General features: G+C 23.1%; 1 protein-coding gene across 5 annotated transcripts; it reads right to left on the minus strand.

Annotated features, from left to right (window-relative positions):
* Positions 1-1,393: 1,393 nt before the first annotated feature.
* LOC123270900 (regulator of G-protein signaling 7) lies at positions 1,394-15,549 on the minus strand. 5 transcript variants are annotated; one of them, XM_044737060.1, is made up of 11 exons: positions 15,514-15,549; positions 9,633-9,892; positions 6,497-6,644; positions 6,256-6,411; positions 5,937-6,160; positions 4,189-4,415; positions 3,989-4,102; positions 3,805-3,930; positions 3,531-3,717; positions 1,613-1,704; positions 1,394-1,505 (listed from the first exon to the last, which is right to left on the minus strand). In XM_044737060.1, the coding sequence occupies exons 2-11, from the start codon at positions 9,861-9,863 to the stop codon at positions 1,421-1,423; spliced, it is 1,590 nt and encodes a 529-aa protein (XP_044592995.1). In that variant the 5' UTR covers positions 9,864-9,892; positions 15,514-15,549; the 3' UTR covers positions 1,394-1,420. The 5 variants fall into 5 exon arrangements, with proteins under 5 accessions (XP_044592995.1, XP_044592994.1, XP_044592997.1 ...); XM_044737059.1 differs by lacking the exon at positions 15,514-15,549 and adding an exon at positions 11,724-11,765; XM_044737062.1 differs by lacking the exon at positions 15,514-15,549 and adding an exon at positions 11,381-11,521 and having other exon boundaries at positions 1,394-1,503; positions 1,612-1,704.
* Positions 15,550-15,986: the final 437 nt, after the last annotated feature.

The following is a 15,986-nucleotide window of genomic DNA, read 5'->3' on the forward strand; positions in this document are numbered from 1 at the left end:
AATGACCTTGTATCTTGTCAACTAATGACATTTTTAAAGATGTAAGCTCATCTTGATGTTACACTCATCAAGACCTATCATTTGAGTACCCACATCAATTTTTCATATATTTTATATATTTATATATTTTACAAATACCATATGTATAAAATATATAAAAAATGCCATGTCGGTACTTAAATTAAAGGTCTTGATGAGTGTAGCATCAAGACGAGCTTATATCTTTAAAAATATCAATAATTAAGAAATTACATTATATCTTGTCAATTAATGACATTTTCCACGATATAAGCTCACCCCGACCTTACACTCATGAAGACCTTTCATTTGAGTACCCACATCAACTTGCCATATATTTTATATATTTATATATATTATATATATGTATATATAAAAAATATATCAAAATGCATGTGGGTACTTAAATGAAAGCTCTTGACGAGTGTAACATCGAAATGAGCTTATATCTTTAAAAATATCAATAATTAAGAAATGACCTTGTATCTTGTCAACTAATGACATTTTTAAAGATGTAAGCTCATCTTGATGTTACACTCATGAAGACCTTTCATTTGAGTACCCACATCAACTTGCCATATATTTTATATATCTATATATATTATATATATCTATATATATTATATATATGTATATATGAAAAATATATCAAAAATGCATGTGGGTACTCAAATGAAAGCTCTTGAAAAGTATAACATCAAAATGAGCTTATATCTTAAAAAACATCAATATTTAAGTAAATACAGTGCAATTTAACAAAAATCATTGTTTAACAAAGCAAAATTTTATTTATTTATAGTTTACTATAGCAGTTACGTAGTGACTGTAAGTTTGCTAGTTAGTTATTAAAAAAAAAATTTTAGAATAATCAAAAATTAATCAATAATTATTAAAAACAGCTAACAGTCTTCTTAATTATTTAAAGTGGAAAAATTAATAGAATTAATTTTGTTTTTTTTTTATAACATTACTCTAATAATTTTCTATTTTACACTACGCCATTTACAAGAGACTCACGTATAATAATAATTATTATCATCTACATTTTATCAATGATATCGCACTAAATCCGCATTTTAATTACTTAAAAATAATAAAAAAAATTTTTTTATGAGAATTAACATTAAAAAAAAAAAAATTTTTAATTTTAAATTTTAAACAAAATACGGATTTAGCGCACTTACTCGTTATTAAGTAGAATTTGATAGTTCTCTGTTAACTATACACAGAATTGCTCAATTCCTAGTTTTATATACATTAAGTATTAAGTATAATAATTAATAAAAAAATAATTAAAAAAACTTATAAAAATTATTGCTGAATTATTTTCAATTCCAAAAAATTTTAAAGATATAATTGTAAATGATAAGCGTTATTTATCAGTAAGTATTAGAAAATTTTTTTACAGATTTTTTTTTAAGGTCCATTGGCCGGTTCCTTGCGACCAGTAAATGAAACTATGCTCCTGATGCCTTTTACAGAAGCCTAAAATTTAAAAGCAAACCGAAGAATCTTCATTTAATTAGGTAGATCAATTGTTAATTAATTTTGGTTTATTTTTAAACCGGGGGTTTAATTTGGGGGCATAGTTACCTTTTTTTTTGATCCGTTTAGGTAGTCTTTGTACATTTCTGAACGCAGGTAACGTGAATAACTGTCGCTTTTCATTAAGTGATATACATGAGCCTAAAAATTTATTTTTTAATTAAATATAAATTGAAAAAAAAAAAAAATTTACTAAGAATTTTTTTTACTAATTAATTAAATTATTAATGGTAATTTAAGTGGGGATCAAAGATAAATTTTTCTATAAATGATTTGAGGGTAAAAATCTATAAGCTTCAAGATAAATAATATTTATATAATAATAAAAATTATCTATATAAGAAAAATTTTGTCTAGATACATAATTAAGAAATGGCCTTGTATCTTGTGAACTATTGACATTTTTAAAGATATAAGCTCATTCTGATGTTACACTCATCGAGACCTTTCATTTGAGTACCCACATCAATTTTTCATATGTTTTAAATATTTATATATATATCATATATATGTATATATATAAAATATATAAAAATTTCCATGTGGGTACTCAAATGAAAGGTCTCGATGAGTGTAAAATCGGAATGAGCTTATATCTTTGAAAATGTCAATAATTGAGAAATGACCGTGTATCTTGTGAACTATTGACATTTTTGAAGATATAAGCTCATTCTGATGTTATACTCATTGAGACCTTTCATTTGAGTACCCACATCAATTTTTCATATATTTTATATATTTAGATATATTACATATACATATGTATATATATAAAATATATAAAAATTTCCATGTGGGTACTCAAATGAATGGTCTCAATGAGTGTAAAATCGGAATGAGCTTATATCTTTGAAAATGTCAATAATTGAGAAATGACCTTATATCTGGTCAACTATTGACATTTTTAAAGATATAAATTCACTCTAATATTACGCTCACCGAGACCTTTCATTTGAGTACCTACATGAATTTTTCATATATTTTATATATTTATATATATTATATATATATAAATATATGAATAATATATCAAAAATGCATGTGGGTACTCATATGAAAGGTCTTGATCAGTGTAACATCAGGATGAGCTTATATCTTTAAAAATATCAATAATTAAGAAATGACCTTATATCTGGTCAACTATTGACATTTTTAACGATATAAACTCACTCTAACATTACGCTCATCGAGACCTTTCATTTGAGTACCTACATGAATTTTTCATATATTTTATATAATTGTATATATAAATATATGAATAATATATCAAAAATGCATGTGGGTACTCATATGAAAGGTCTTGATCAGTGTATCATCAGGATGAGCTTATATATTTAAAAATATCAATAATTAATAAATGATCTTGTATCTTGTAAACTATTGACATTTTTAAAGATATAAGCTTATCCCGATGTTACACTCATTGAGACCTTTCATTTGAGTACCCACATCAAGTTTTTATATATTTATATATTACATATAAATATATTAAATATTATAGATATGTATATATGAAAAATATATCAGAAATGCATGTGGGTACTCAAATGAAAGCTCTTGATGAGTGTTACATCAGGATTAGCTTATATCTTAAAAAATCTCAATATTCAAGAAAGTACAGTGCAATTTAACAAAATTCATTATTTAATAAAGCAAAATTTCATTAATTTATAGTTCACTAAGGCAGTCACGTAGTGACTGCAAGGTTGCTAGTTATTTATTATTTAATCATGTTTTAGAAAAAAAAAATTCTTAATCCAGCAAACAAATTTCTTAAAATTTTTTTTTCTTATTAATTTTTTCATTTTTAAATAACTGCACTTATAATTTATTATAGCTTCAAAATATATAATTTTCAAAATAAATCTTTTTAAATTTTATTTTTAATTAAATAACTTTTATAGAGAAGCTTATAGATTTTTTTTAATAATTAAATAATTTTTTTTCAAAACAAAAAATTAACTTACAGCAGCAATATCAAATGACCAACGATCGCACTTTTCCAAATTTTTCTTCGTCATTTCATAAGACCGTGAGTCGACATTTATTGGACAACTGGCATCGTGACCAAGATACTCATTCCATATTTCAGTAACTCCCGTTTCAACATCTCTTTGTGGTAAAGTTTTTAAATTTTGCACAGCTTCCCAAAATCTATGGAAGAAAAATATGCAAACTTATTTTTTTTAAATAAAAAAAAAAAATAAATAAATAAATTATTAGCAATAAAAAAAAACAAACTTGAGATTTTCACCACTGAATTCTTTATCGAGAAATTTAACAAATTGTTCCCGGCCGATTGGATCTTGAAGCAATTCTTTTAAACTAAATGCCCAACGCTTGACCCGTCTAGCCGATACATCTTTCCTAAAAATTAATTTTTTTATTTTTGATTTAAGAACTGGGAAGAATTTATTCGACTTACGCTAATTTATCTTGCTCCCATAATTCAGAACTATCAGAAATCCATGGATTGCTGAACTCTGGTTGAGTAAACATTGGATCGTACTCTATGTACTGCTCAAAATATCCAATAAGTCTAAAAAAAAATTACAAGTAAAATAAAGTAAAACTTGCAGAAGTGAATGGTTAAAAAAATAAGTTTTGATATAAATGAAAACTCACGCTTCGGCGACCTTGGAAACTTTAATACAACGTCGATCTAATTTCTGTTTCAACATATCAATTTCCTTTTGTAATGTCTCAATTGACGGATTGATAAGATCTTTAGTATCCGTTGGCGATATTCTACCACAAGCAACACCAATTTGTGAATGCTTACTTGCTTTCATTGTTTTATTACTGCGACATGCTTTCTTGATATCCAATTCCGTTGTATTGACACAACCAGGCTACAATTAATTTGTTTTTATTTTATTATTATTATTATTTAATTTTAATTATTTAATTTTTTATTTTTTATTTAATAATAACAATAATAATCTATATTATTAAGACAATAAGAAAAATTTTGTGTCCAAAATAACTATTAATAAATCGGTTTTTTTAGTGAAATTAAGTGTCATTAATAAGTATTTAGGCTGCATTCAAAAAATCTCGATCTCTAGATACATAATTAAGAAATGACCTTGTATCTTGAGAACTATTGACATTTTTAAAGATATAAGCTCATCCCGACATTACACTCATCGAGACCTTTCATTTAAGTACCCACATGCATTTTGATAAATTTTTCATATATTCATATATATAAATATATAAAATATATGAAAAATTGATGTGGGTACTCAAATGAAAGCTCTTGATGAGTGTAACATCGAGATGAGCTTATATTTTGAAAATATAAATTATATATATGTATATATGAAAAATATATCAAAAATGCATGTGGGTACTTAAATGAAAGCTCTTGATGAGTATAGCATCAGGGTGAGCTTATATCTTTAAAAATGTCAATATTTAAGAAAGTACAGTGCTATTTAACAAAAGTCATTATTTAATAAAGCAAAATTTTATTTATTTATCGTTCACAAGTCACGGCAGTCACTTAGTGACTGCAATGTTGCTAGTAATAATAATAATAACTATTTTTTTAACAAAAAATTTATTTCTTCTCAAAAATCTTTTAATAAATTTATATTTTTGAGAATTATTATTATTATTATTATTAAAAGTTTTTAATCCGTATATAATAATAATAATAAACATATTTTTTTGACAAAAAAATTTCTTCTCAAAATATTTATTTCTTCTTAAAAATCTCCCAATCAATTTATATTATTGATAATTTTATTATTATTATTTGTTTTATTTTATTTTAAAAATAGAGTTTTCACAATAAAAATTGAGAAGAAATGAATTAAAAAACAAAAAAATTATTGATAATACAGAGCTTAAAAAAAATGATGATTTTTCCTCAAAAAACCAAAAAATTTTCACAAATAACATCTGAAAACTTTTTTAAATTTTATATTAAACATAAATTTAAAACGGAAAAAAAAATAGTGTTCTAATTTTACATTTCTTCACCAATATTCACATAAAAATCATGAATAAATAATATACAAGTAAAAAAAAATCTTCACTAAAAATTAAATTGATAAAAAAAAATTTGATGATTATATTAAATCAATATTATTCAAAAAAAAAGTGTTTGAATTCTTCCTCAATCTTGAAGTATCAAACAGTTTGTAATCCTATTAAATTTTCCATTTTGGCTTTTTTGAAGTTTACATTATAATATAATGTTTCTATTTTATTATTTAATTACACTTTTTAGTTATTACTCATTAATTATATTTAGACTTTGTTCAATTGCCATCCGGTTAAGCCTTGGCATATAAATCCAATAAATAAATAAACTATTAATTAAAAGATTTTGATATTAATAGAAGATAAATATTAAAAATTACCATTGGTCGATGAACATCCCAAAAAGCCCGTTCTTGACTATCCAAAATTTTTCTCTCAAGTTTATCTCTTTTTTTGTCAACTTTACTTTGTGCTTCCGCTTGCATAAAAATAAATTCCCATTTCCGTGAAAACATTTTTTGTAAGCGTGCTAAATTTTCAGCCTCGTAATCCGCTAACTCTAAACGTGCTTTATTTTGCATTGTCCGTTTGCATAAATATACAGCTATAAATATAAAAAAAAAAAATATAAATAATTATTTTATTGTGTATAGACAGAAACGTATACACTCGTTTGATGTCAAAGAGTTTTATTTTTACCGTAGTCAGTATTCTCAGGTTCCCAACAATTGGATGGCCAAAAATAGGGAGTTTGAAATCGATAAAATGTGTTGTCGTTTTTTACAGTAAGGCAGTGGTCGTCGATAGGAAATAAATAGCCATGTGAAGCCATTAGATGTGCAATTCTTAATGCCTCTAAAATATAGCATAAAATTTTTTTTTTTTATCTTTAATTTAATATAAAAATATTATTATATTATATTTAAAATTTTATAAATACCTTGTTCATCAATTTCCATATTTTTTATGATCCAAGCAATTAAATCAATGCCAGTGAAAACAGAAGGTATTTTAGTCATAAAAGTTTTAACAGTTTTTACAGGTACTCCATTAGTTTCATCCAACATTTTTTCTACTATAGCTTCCATCTAAAAAAAATAAGAATTTTTTTTTAAGAAAAATTAATAAAATCTATATGATCACGTCAATTCTTTGAATAAAATCTATATTATTAAGAGAATAAGCAAAATTTTGTAGATACATAATTAAGAAATGGCATTTTATCTTGTGAACTATTGACATTTTTGAAGATATAAGCTCATCCTGATGTTACACTCATCGAGACCTTTCATTTGAGTACCCACATTAATTTTTCATATATTTTATATATTTATATATTTCACAAATACCATATATATTAAATATATAAAAAAAGGCAAATGGGTACTCAAATGAAAGGTCTTGATGAGTGTAACATCAGGATGAGTTTATATCTTAAAAAATGTCAATAATTAAGAAATGACCTTGTATCTTGTCAACTATTGACATTTTTAAAGATATAAGCTCATCCTGATGTTACACTCATCAAGACCTTTCATTTCAGTACCCACATCAATTTTTCATATATTTTATATATTTATATATATTATATATATGTATATATATAAAATATATGGAAATTGCCATGTGGGTACTCAAATAAAAGCTCTTGATGAGTGCAACATCAAGATGAGCTTATATCTTTAAAAATATCAATAATTAAGAAATGACTTTGTATTATCTTGTCAACTAATGACATTTTTAAAGATATAAGCTCATTCCGATGTTACACTCATCAAGACCTTTCATTTGAGTACCCACATCAATTTTTCATATATTTTATATATTTATATATTTCACAAATACCATATATATAAAATATATAAAAAATGTCATGTGGGTACTCAAATGAAAGATCTTGATGAGTGTAACATCAAAAATGAGTTTATACCTTAAAAATGTCAATAATTAAGAAATTACATTGTGTCTTGCCAACTGACGATGTTTTTTAAAGATATAAGCTCATTCCGATGTTACACTCATCAAGACCTTTCATTTGAGTACCCACATCAATTTTTCATATATTTTATATATTTATATATTTCACAAATACCATATATATAAAATATATAAAAAATGTCATGTGGGTACTCAAATGAAAGCTCTCGATGAGTGTAACATCAAAATGAGTTTATACCTTAAAAAATGTCAATAATTAAGAAATTACATTTTGTCTTGTCAACTGACGATGTTTTCAAAGATATAAGCTCATTCCGATGTTACGCTCATCAAGACCTTTCATTTGAGCACCCACATCAATTTTTCATATATTTTATATATTTATATATTTCACAAACACCATATATATAAAATATATAAAAAATGTCATGTGGGTACTCAAATGAAAGCTCTCGATGAGTGTAACATCAAAATGAGTTTATACCTTAAAAAATGTCAATAATTAAGAAATTACATTGTGTCTTGTCAACTGACGATGTTTTTAAAGATATAAGCTCATTCCGATGTTACACTCATCAAGACCTTTCATTTGAGTACTCACATCAATTTTTTATATATTTATATATATTATGTATATGTATATATAAAAAATATATAAAAATGCATGTGGGTACTTGAACGAAAGCTCTTGATGAGTGTAACATCGATATGAGCTTATATCTTTAAAAAAGTCAATATTTAAAAAAGTACAGTGTAATTTAACAAAAGTTATTATTTAGTAAAGCAAAATTTTATTTATTTATAATTCACTACGGCAGTCACATAGTGACTGCAAGGTTGCTAGTTTTTATTAATGTTCTCTTGCTTATTACAGAAAAAATTTATGGACTGAAGAAACTAATATTAGTATTGTTGTGTGAAGATTAGTTAAATTACTATATATAAATAGGTAAATTTCTACAATAAAAATCCACTTGACAAACTTCAAGTATCTAAGATGCTTCACATAAAATTAACATAAAATATGTAAGACATTATGCAGGAATTCATTTAACAATTCAAGAGTTTAAAGTATTTTTTTCTTAAAATTTTTCAACTCAGTTTAACTAAAATACATTTTTTTCAAAAAAAATGAGCAATTTTGTAATAAAAAATTTCATTTTTTAGCTGAAAAAATAAAAATTTTTTTCAGAATAATTTTCTTCTTAAACAAAAGTTTCTTAGATTTGGAAAAAAAAACAATTTTAAATTAAAATTGTCTATTTAAATTTTTTTTTTCATCTTAAAAAAAATTACTGTAAAAAAAATTTTTATTTCTTCATTTAAGAAGTAAAGTTTTTAATAAATTTATTTTCTTTTTAAAACAGTCCATTTTTTTTTTTTTTTTTTTCAATGCACTTGATAATAATCAAAGAATTTATTTCAATTAAATCTCAATTAATTTTATCATAAATTTTTAAATATATAAAAAGTTTAATATCATTCATGAAGAAATATTTTTTTTTTTCAATAAAATTTTTTTTTTTTTTTTTTTTTTTTTTTTTTTAATAGAACCATTGACTTCTCTCCCTTAAAAAAATAGAAGTGTATTGATTTTGTAAGTTGAGTGTATACTAATCTTCACAACTTATCGCTTCGGACTATCTTTTGAAGTCCCTATTAAGTGGAATAAACGATACACTTGGTCGAGTATCATTATCAAAATAGCCCAGCGCTTTTAGCCCGACTTTTTCTCCTACGATACATTTCCGACCCTCTTAATAATATTTGTGTAATACACGCACATCAATTGTGGTGTGTACTATTTTTTATAAATTTTTTTTACAAGCACTCACTGCAAATTGCAATCTACTGAATAGATAACCATACCATTAATTTTCTACTTTTTCAAGAGAATTATACTTCAAAAATAAATTTTTTTAATACAATTTCATGTTGTTAATTAATTCTCAAGGATATAATGATAAATAATTAATTAATTTATAATTAATAATTGTAAAAGGTAAATTATTTTGGCTTATTAAATTAAATTTGACAAAAATGATTTTTAATTAAAAAAAAAAAAAATTGTTAATTCTTAAAAAATAAACTTAAAAAAAAAAAATTAAAAAAAGCAATAATTAAAAAAATATTATTACCTTTTTATAAACGAGATAATTAGGACTATCTTCAGCACAAACTGCAGTGGCTTTAGGTTTGTTGTCGTTAACTTTTACTTTAGTTTCTTCTTTCGTCTTCGCATTTTCAATTTTATTTTTATCTTCGACACTAACTTGTTGCTGCTGCGGTCTTTGTTCGTTATTACCACTAACATTACTGTCTGTTGATTTTCGCCGACTGGCTGATTTTTCTGAACTCATAGTTACCATATCGCTATGATAAATTATTCATTTCCTTCCTGAATTATTTTAAACAAAATAATTGTTAATTTTTTTTTTTTAAGGGAAGAATATAAAGTATTATTTTTTTATTTATTATTAATTATTACTTCTATTAAATATTTTATTTTTTAAATACTTGTCACAATTTTTTCATTCTAATTCTAGCCAAAAATTTTATAGAATTTTTCAATATTTAATATTTTATAAATTAATTTAATGTAATAAATTAATAAATTATTATAATTAATTTTAAAATATCAATATATTTTAAATATAGAATTTTAAAATTAATCTTAAAAAATTTTGTTTTAAATTTTAAATTGCAATTTAATTTTTACTTATAATAATAATAATAATAATAATATTTATCAAAAAAAAATTTTTTTTCAATAATTACATTATAATTCTTAATTAAAAAAAAAAAATTTTAAGATTAATTTTTTTTTTAATACTTTTTAAATTTTCTTCATTATAGAATTTTTTTTTTTAAATAAATAGGCCGAAATTTATTAAAAATATCATTTATATAAATAATTAATTTTAAATATTCCAAAAAACTTAAAAAAAATTTTTTTTTGTAAAAAAAATCATAAAAAATTAGAATTTTTTTTTTTCAATAAATAGACAGAAATTTATTAAAACTATTATTAACATAAATAATTAATTTTAAATATTCCAAAAAACTTAAAAAATTTTTTTTATAAAAAAAAAATTTTCTTAATTAAACTTTTTATTTTAATTTTGTATTAATAAATATTATTAAATTTTCTTGATAATAACTTTTAAATATTCTTAAATAAAAATTCTTAAACTTTTTTTTATTAAAAAAAAAAAAATTTAATTTATAAGAAATTTAAAAAACTATAAGTGCAATTTAAAACAAATATTTTTAATAAATTAAACAAAATATTAAAATATATATTAAAAATATTTAAAAAAAATTGAAGTAAAATTTCTTCTTTAAAAAAAAAATATTTTTTAGTTATAATTTAATAAATTAAACAAAATAAAAAAATCAAAAATATTAACAAAAAATTGAAGTGAAATTTTTTGTTTAAAAAAAAATATTTTTTAGTTATAATTTAATAAATTAAACAAAATAAAAAAATCAAAAATATTAACAAAAAAATTGAAGTAAAATTTCTTGTTTAAAAAAAAAAAAACTATTTTTTAGTTATAATTTAATAAATTAAATAAAATCAAAAATATTAACATATAGATTTAAAATATGAAAAAAAAAAAAATTTTAATAAAATTTCTTTCTTAAAAAAAGATAAAAAAATTAATAAAATAAAATAAAATAAAAAAAATTGACAATAAAAAGTCACAAGAGTTATAAATTACACATTATTAGGCTTCTAATTAACTTATTAAAACATCCATTGATAAATTGTAATGAATAAGAGACTTGGAAGAGTAGATAGAAAAGGAAGAGAAAAATAGTAGGAAATACGATCGGAGAAACACGTAGAAGCGAAAAGGCACGATAAGAGAGTATTGATTACCGTATTTTTCATCCTTATTCGTTTTATGCACACCCGAGTGCTCTGTCTCGCTTCGTTTAACATTACTCTCTTTTACAGTTTCCTCTATCCTTTCAACTCTCTTTTGTACTTCACAAATGTCTTTTATCGCCTTTATGTATGCTGTGACATATATACATATCAATATATATAATATATATCTCCACACATTACATTATTCTATTATAATGGATATATTATGATTTATTTTTTATCGTTCTATCAAATATTAACAATCCTTTTTTTATTCACACAAATTATTCAGAACTTTTTTTAAAAAACCCAAAAAAAAAATTAAAAAATTAATTATTAAATTTAAACTTACGTATTTTGTGCGTAAATATTAAAAAAGCGTATTTTTTTTGTTGAAAATAAACAAAAATAATTTTTTTAAGAGAATTTTAATATTAAGTGTTGAATTTATTTTATTTTTAATATTTATCTGTTTATGTAAACATTATAAGGGCTGAGATTTAATGAAAAAATTCACCCGAAGGACAATTGTACACTGACATCTAGAGCACTGATTTTTTCAATAATAATGTTTAAATTTACCGCGCGTGCGCAAATTATTAGTGTACACATGCGTTGTGCAAACGCATGCGTAATTTATTTCCCGCGTTACTTTGTTGACAAATATTAATTATGTTTTGGTTTTGCGGTTGGGTTAAGGTAATTAGTTGAGGTTCTATGCCACGAGAATATTCTGCAAAAAAATTATTTTTAATCTAAAATTTTTTAATTTTTTATTACCAAATACTTAACAATTTTTTTTTAATTTGTAAAAATTTTTTTTAACAGATATTTAATAATTTTTTTAACTAATAAATATATGACAAAAAAAAATTGTAGAAAATTAAAAAAATAAAAAATGCAATTTTTTTTAAATTAAAAAAAAAAGATTTTTTTTTAATTTCTAAAAATTGATTTTTTTTTATATAATTATTTATTTAGAAAATTATAAATTTGCTAAATTTGTTTATACACTGATAGAAGGATTTATTAACTATTAATAATTTAATTTATTTGAAGACAATTATTTAATTTATTAAATTTTAATAAATATTTTTTAACATTCAATAAATATTTATTTGAGAGGAAAGTATATATACTTTATTAATAGTTAATAAATATTTATTAATAGTTAACAAATATTTATTAACAGTTAATAAATATTTTGTTGAGTGAATTTATTTCGCTTGCAGTGTCATATGATGTAAAGATTGCTTAGAAACAAAAATCATCTTTATAAATTATTTGCATTAATTATGTTACATTATAATGACGTTTATTTTAAAATAGCAAATTCTATCACGGCTCATAATTATCTTTTATATTTTTAAATATTAAAAACGTTAATTTATTTAGTAAATTTAATTATTATCATGTATTCCAGCTATAGAGTTATGAAAAGTGTCCAAAAAAATTGCTATTTTTGCTTTTTTTTTAAATAAATATTTGTTAACAGTTAACAAATATTCATTAACCATTAATAAATATTTATTAACAGTTAATAAATTGTACTAAATAAATTACTTATTAACTGTTAATAAATATTTGTTAACTGTTAAAAAATATTTATTAACATTTAATTAATCGTATTTAATAAATAATTTATTGTTAATAAATATCTATTAAATCCCATGTTAAAAAATCATTTATAAAATTAATAAAGCTTATTAAATATAAGGGTGATTCTCTGTAAGGATGTTTTTTGCTGTCCCAGGCATGTTTTTATTAGAAAAATTGTTATTTTGTTACTAAAAAAAATTTATTACGAAAGTAAAAAACATTTCTATTTGGAGCATTGAAAACTAAAATGGAATAAATTTTGGTTTTTTTGCTATAAATTCGTAAACCACCGAAATAACAGTTTCCTGGGCTGTCCCATTCCCAAAATTAAAACTTTAAGATTAAATTTTAAGTTATTCGTCAATAATATATAATTTGGTCCATAATGATTATAAACTTAATTAGTTAACTAACAATCTTCTTCAATAAAAAGTAGCGAAAATTAATTTGTTTCATTAAATTCATTAAACCAAAGTTTGTCCTAGGCATCTTAAGAACAGTCCCCTGCCCGAATTTCAAAGCAAAAAAAAAATCCAGCGTGTTATTTTGTCTTTTGTAAGGTTTATAAGGATCTAACTAGCCTTAAGTTAATAACCATAGGGCTGTTAGCGCTTTATCGGCATTTTATTTAGTGTCAAAGCACCGTTTGTGCTGGAAATATGTGTCTGGGCCACTTCAAAACTCAGTCCCCTGGCAACTATTTTTATTTATAAAATTATATCCATAAGTCTTAATATTATTCTAATTAATGTAAATATTCATTGAGAACTTGAAAAGTTGAATGCATTGAAATAATTTGCTTGATTTTTCTCAATTTAATAAAAAAAAAAAACAGTCCCCTGGCAAACAGTCCTCTGTGATGTTATATGGCAAAAGATACACAAATATCAAAAAAGCAAAAATTAAATCGGCTGTTTATTTATAATGATTAAGCTGAATTTGAGGAAGTTCGAGCTTAACTAATGAGTCAAAATAATGTTAAAATTTTTTTCTAATTTTAGTTTTCCCAATATTCGTCAAAATTCTTTATTTTAATTTAAAATAATTTAAACAATTTTAGCGGCATGATGGCCGAGCGGACTAAGTCATTATCCTCATAGTTCGTTCGTGCATCATGTCGTGAGGCGAGGGTTCGAGCCCCGACGGTTATTCAAATAGTTTCAACACCAACCGTCGGGGGTCACTCCGGTAGTCGAATTGTACTGGCATGGGTTTTCTCTGTGGTTTCCCCATCGCCACTATTCCAACAACCGATAGAAAGGGGTGAGGAATAGGGTAAATGCAGTACAGAAAGCACAAGTCGGTCCACAGCCGCATTGGAATGAAATTATGTGTGCGAAAAATTATATGTTGATCATAAAAAGTGGAGAATATGTTGATTATATAAAGAGTGGAGAATATGTTGATAATAAAAAAGGGTTGAAAAATTGTGTTGATAATATAGAGCGGAAAATAACCTTGTAAAAACCAGAAAACGGTATACAAGTAAAACTCATAATAATAAATAATTTAAACAATTTAATAATTGATGATTTTTATTTATTTAATAAATTAAAGTAATAAAATAACTTTGGTATTTATTACTTGCCGGAATAAATAAACAGATTTGGCAATAGCGCGCTTGATTATACCCATAACCTGAGACATGGATGAGTGTGTGAGCTAAACATTTCTCTCTTTGTAACTATATTTCTATCCTTTTGTTTTTTCTCAGCTGTTGACGCGATGTTGTCAAATCTTTATTCTAATAAATGGCTGACGATAAACCAGTTACAAACATTAAATTTGACTTTAAATATTTCAAAAATTATATCGGTAATGTATTATTATTAAATTGTTTTTATATTTTACAATAATCTAAGTTTCTTGTGTATAGTTTTTTATCCGTTAAAGTTGGGAGGTTAATATTGAAAAAAATAATTAAAGTCTCGACACAACGTTTGTCCGCCATAAGAGCCCTTTTATAAGGAGATAAAATATGTGATTTTTAAAATTTAATATCCAAGTAACTAAACGGTGAATCTTTTTTAAATTTTGCGATTAGATAAATTACGTATATATTTATAGGTATACTTAATTTCAAACTTGGAAATTATTTTTTACATTAGATTCGCTCGAACGTCCTTAATCTTTTTTATAATACTAAAGTTAGCCATAATACGAAAGTTAGCCGACGTTTTTAATTTTTTTTTTAATAATTATATTAGAACAAAAAAATATTTTACAGTTTTTAAAGTTTTTTTCAAATGTAATTTTTTTTTTGTAATCATTTTTTTAATGAAAAAAAAATCTTAAAAATTTTTTAATGTCGGCTAACTTAATTTTCATAAGTTAGCCGACGTTTTTAATTCTTTGATTTTTTTTTAATAATTATATTAGAACAAAAAAATATTTTTAAAAAATTGCACTTACAGTTTTTAAAGTTTTTTACAAATTAATTTTTTTTTCTTTTTTTTTGGTCATTTTTTCAATAAAAAAAAAAAAAAACATTTTTTTTTATTTTTAAATGTCGGCTAAATTTTCATACCTCCTTAATGTCTTACCTAACCTCGGTAAAATAATTTCCTATGTACGGTAAATAAAAATTACAATTTTTCTCTAAATTTTTAAACAATAAAAAATAAATTTAATTATTTTATTAATTATTAAAAATAAAACCCCGAAAAATTGAGGTTAAGAATTTTACCAGCACTTGTTTTCTGACAAAGCCGCTAAAACTGTCGATGAAAACACAAATAACACAAACTATACCACTACGACCTTTTTAATACTCGAAAATACATCATATATACAAAATATGTATATATATACGATGATGTTATAGAGACAGCAACAATGATGGCGGCTCGTGTTTCGCCAACTAGCCAGTGAATAGTTCTTAATCAAATGGGTGCTAAAATAAAATCCCGTTTCACAAATACACACAACGTACTAACAATCATTGTTAATTACCTCAAATAACTCCCGCGCTAGTTAAATTTTTTTTTTTATTTTTTTTTTTCTTCACTTAAATATA

Source organism: Cotesia glomerata, linkage group LG8 (genome assembly GCF_020080835.1).
Source record: "Cotesia glomerata isolate CgM1 linkage group LG8, MPM_Cglom_v2.3, whole genome shotgun sequence".
NCBI lineage: Eukaryota > Metazoa > Arthropoda > Insecta > Hymenoptera > Braconidae > Cotesia > Cotesia glomerata.

Coding starts and splice junctions, on each gene's coding strand:
- LOC123270900 (XM_044737060.1), bottom strand. CDS start 9,863: ATGGTAACTATGAGTTCAGAAAAATCAGCCAGTCGGCGAAAATCAACA. Junction 6,412..6,496: donor TATGGAAATTGATGAACAAG/GTATTTATAAAA, acceptor GCTATATTTTAG/AGGCATTAAGAATTGCACAT. Junction 1,506..1,612: donor CTAAACGGATCAAAAAAAAA/GGTAACTATGCC, acceptor CTTTTAAATTTT/AGGCTTCTGTAAAAGGCATC.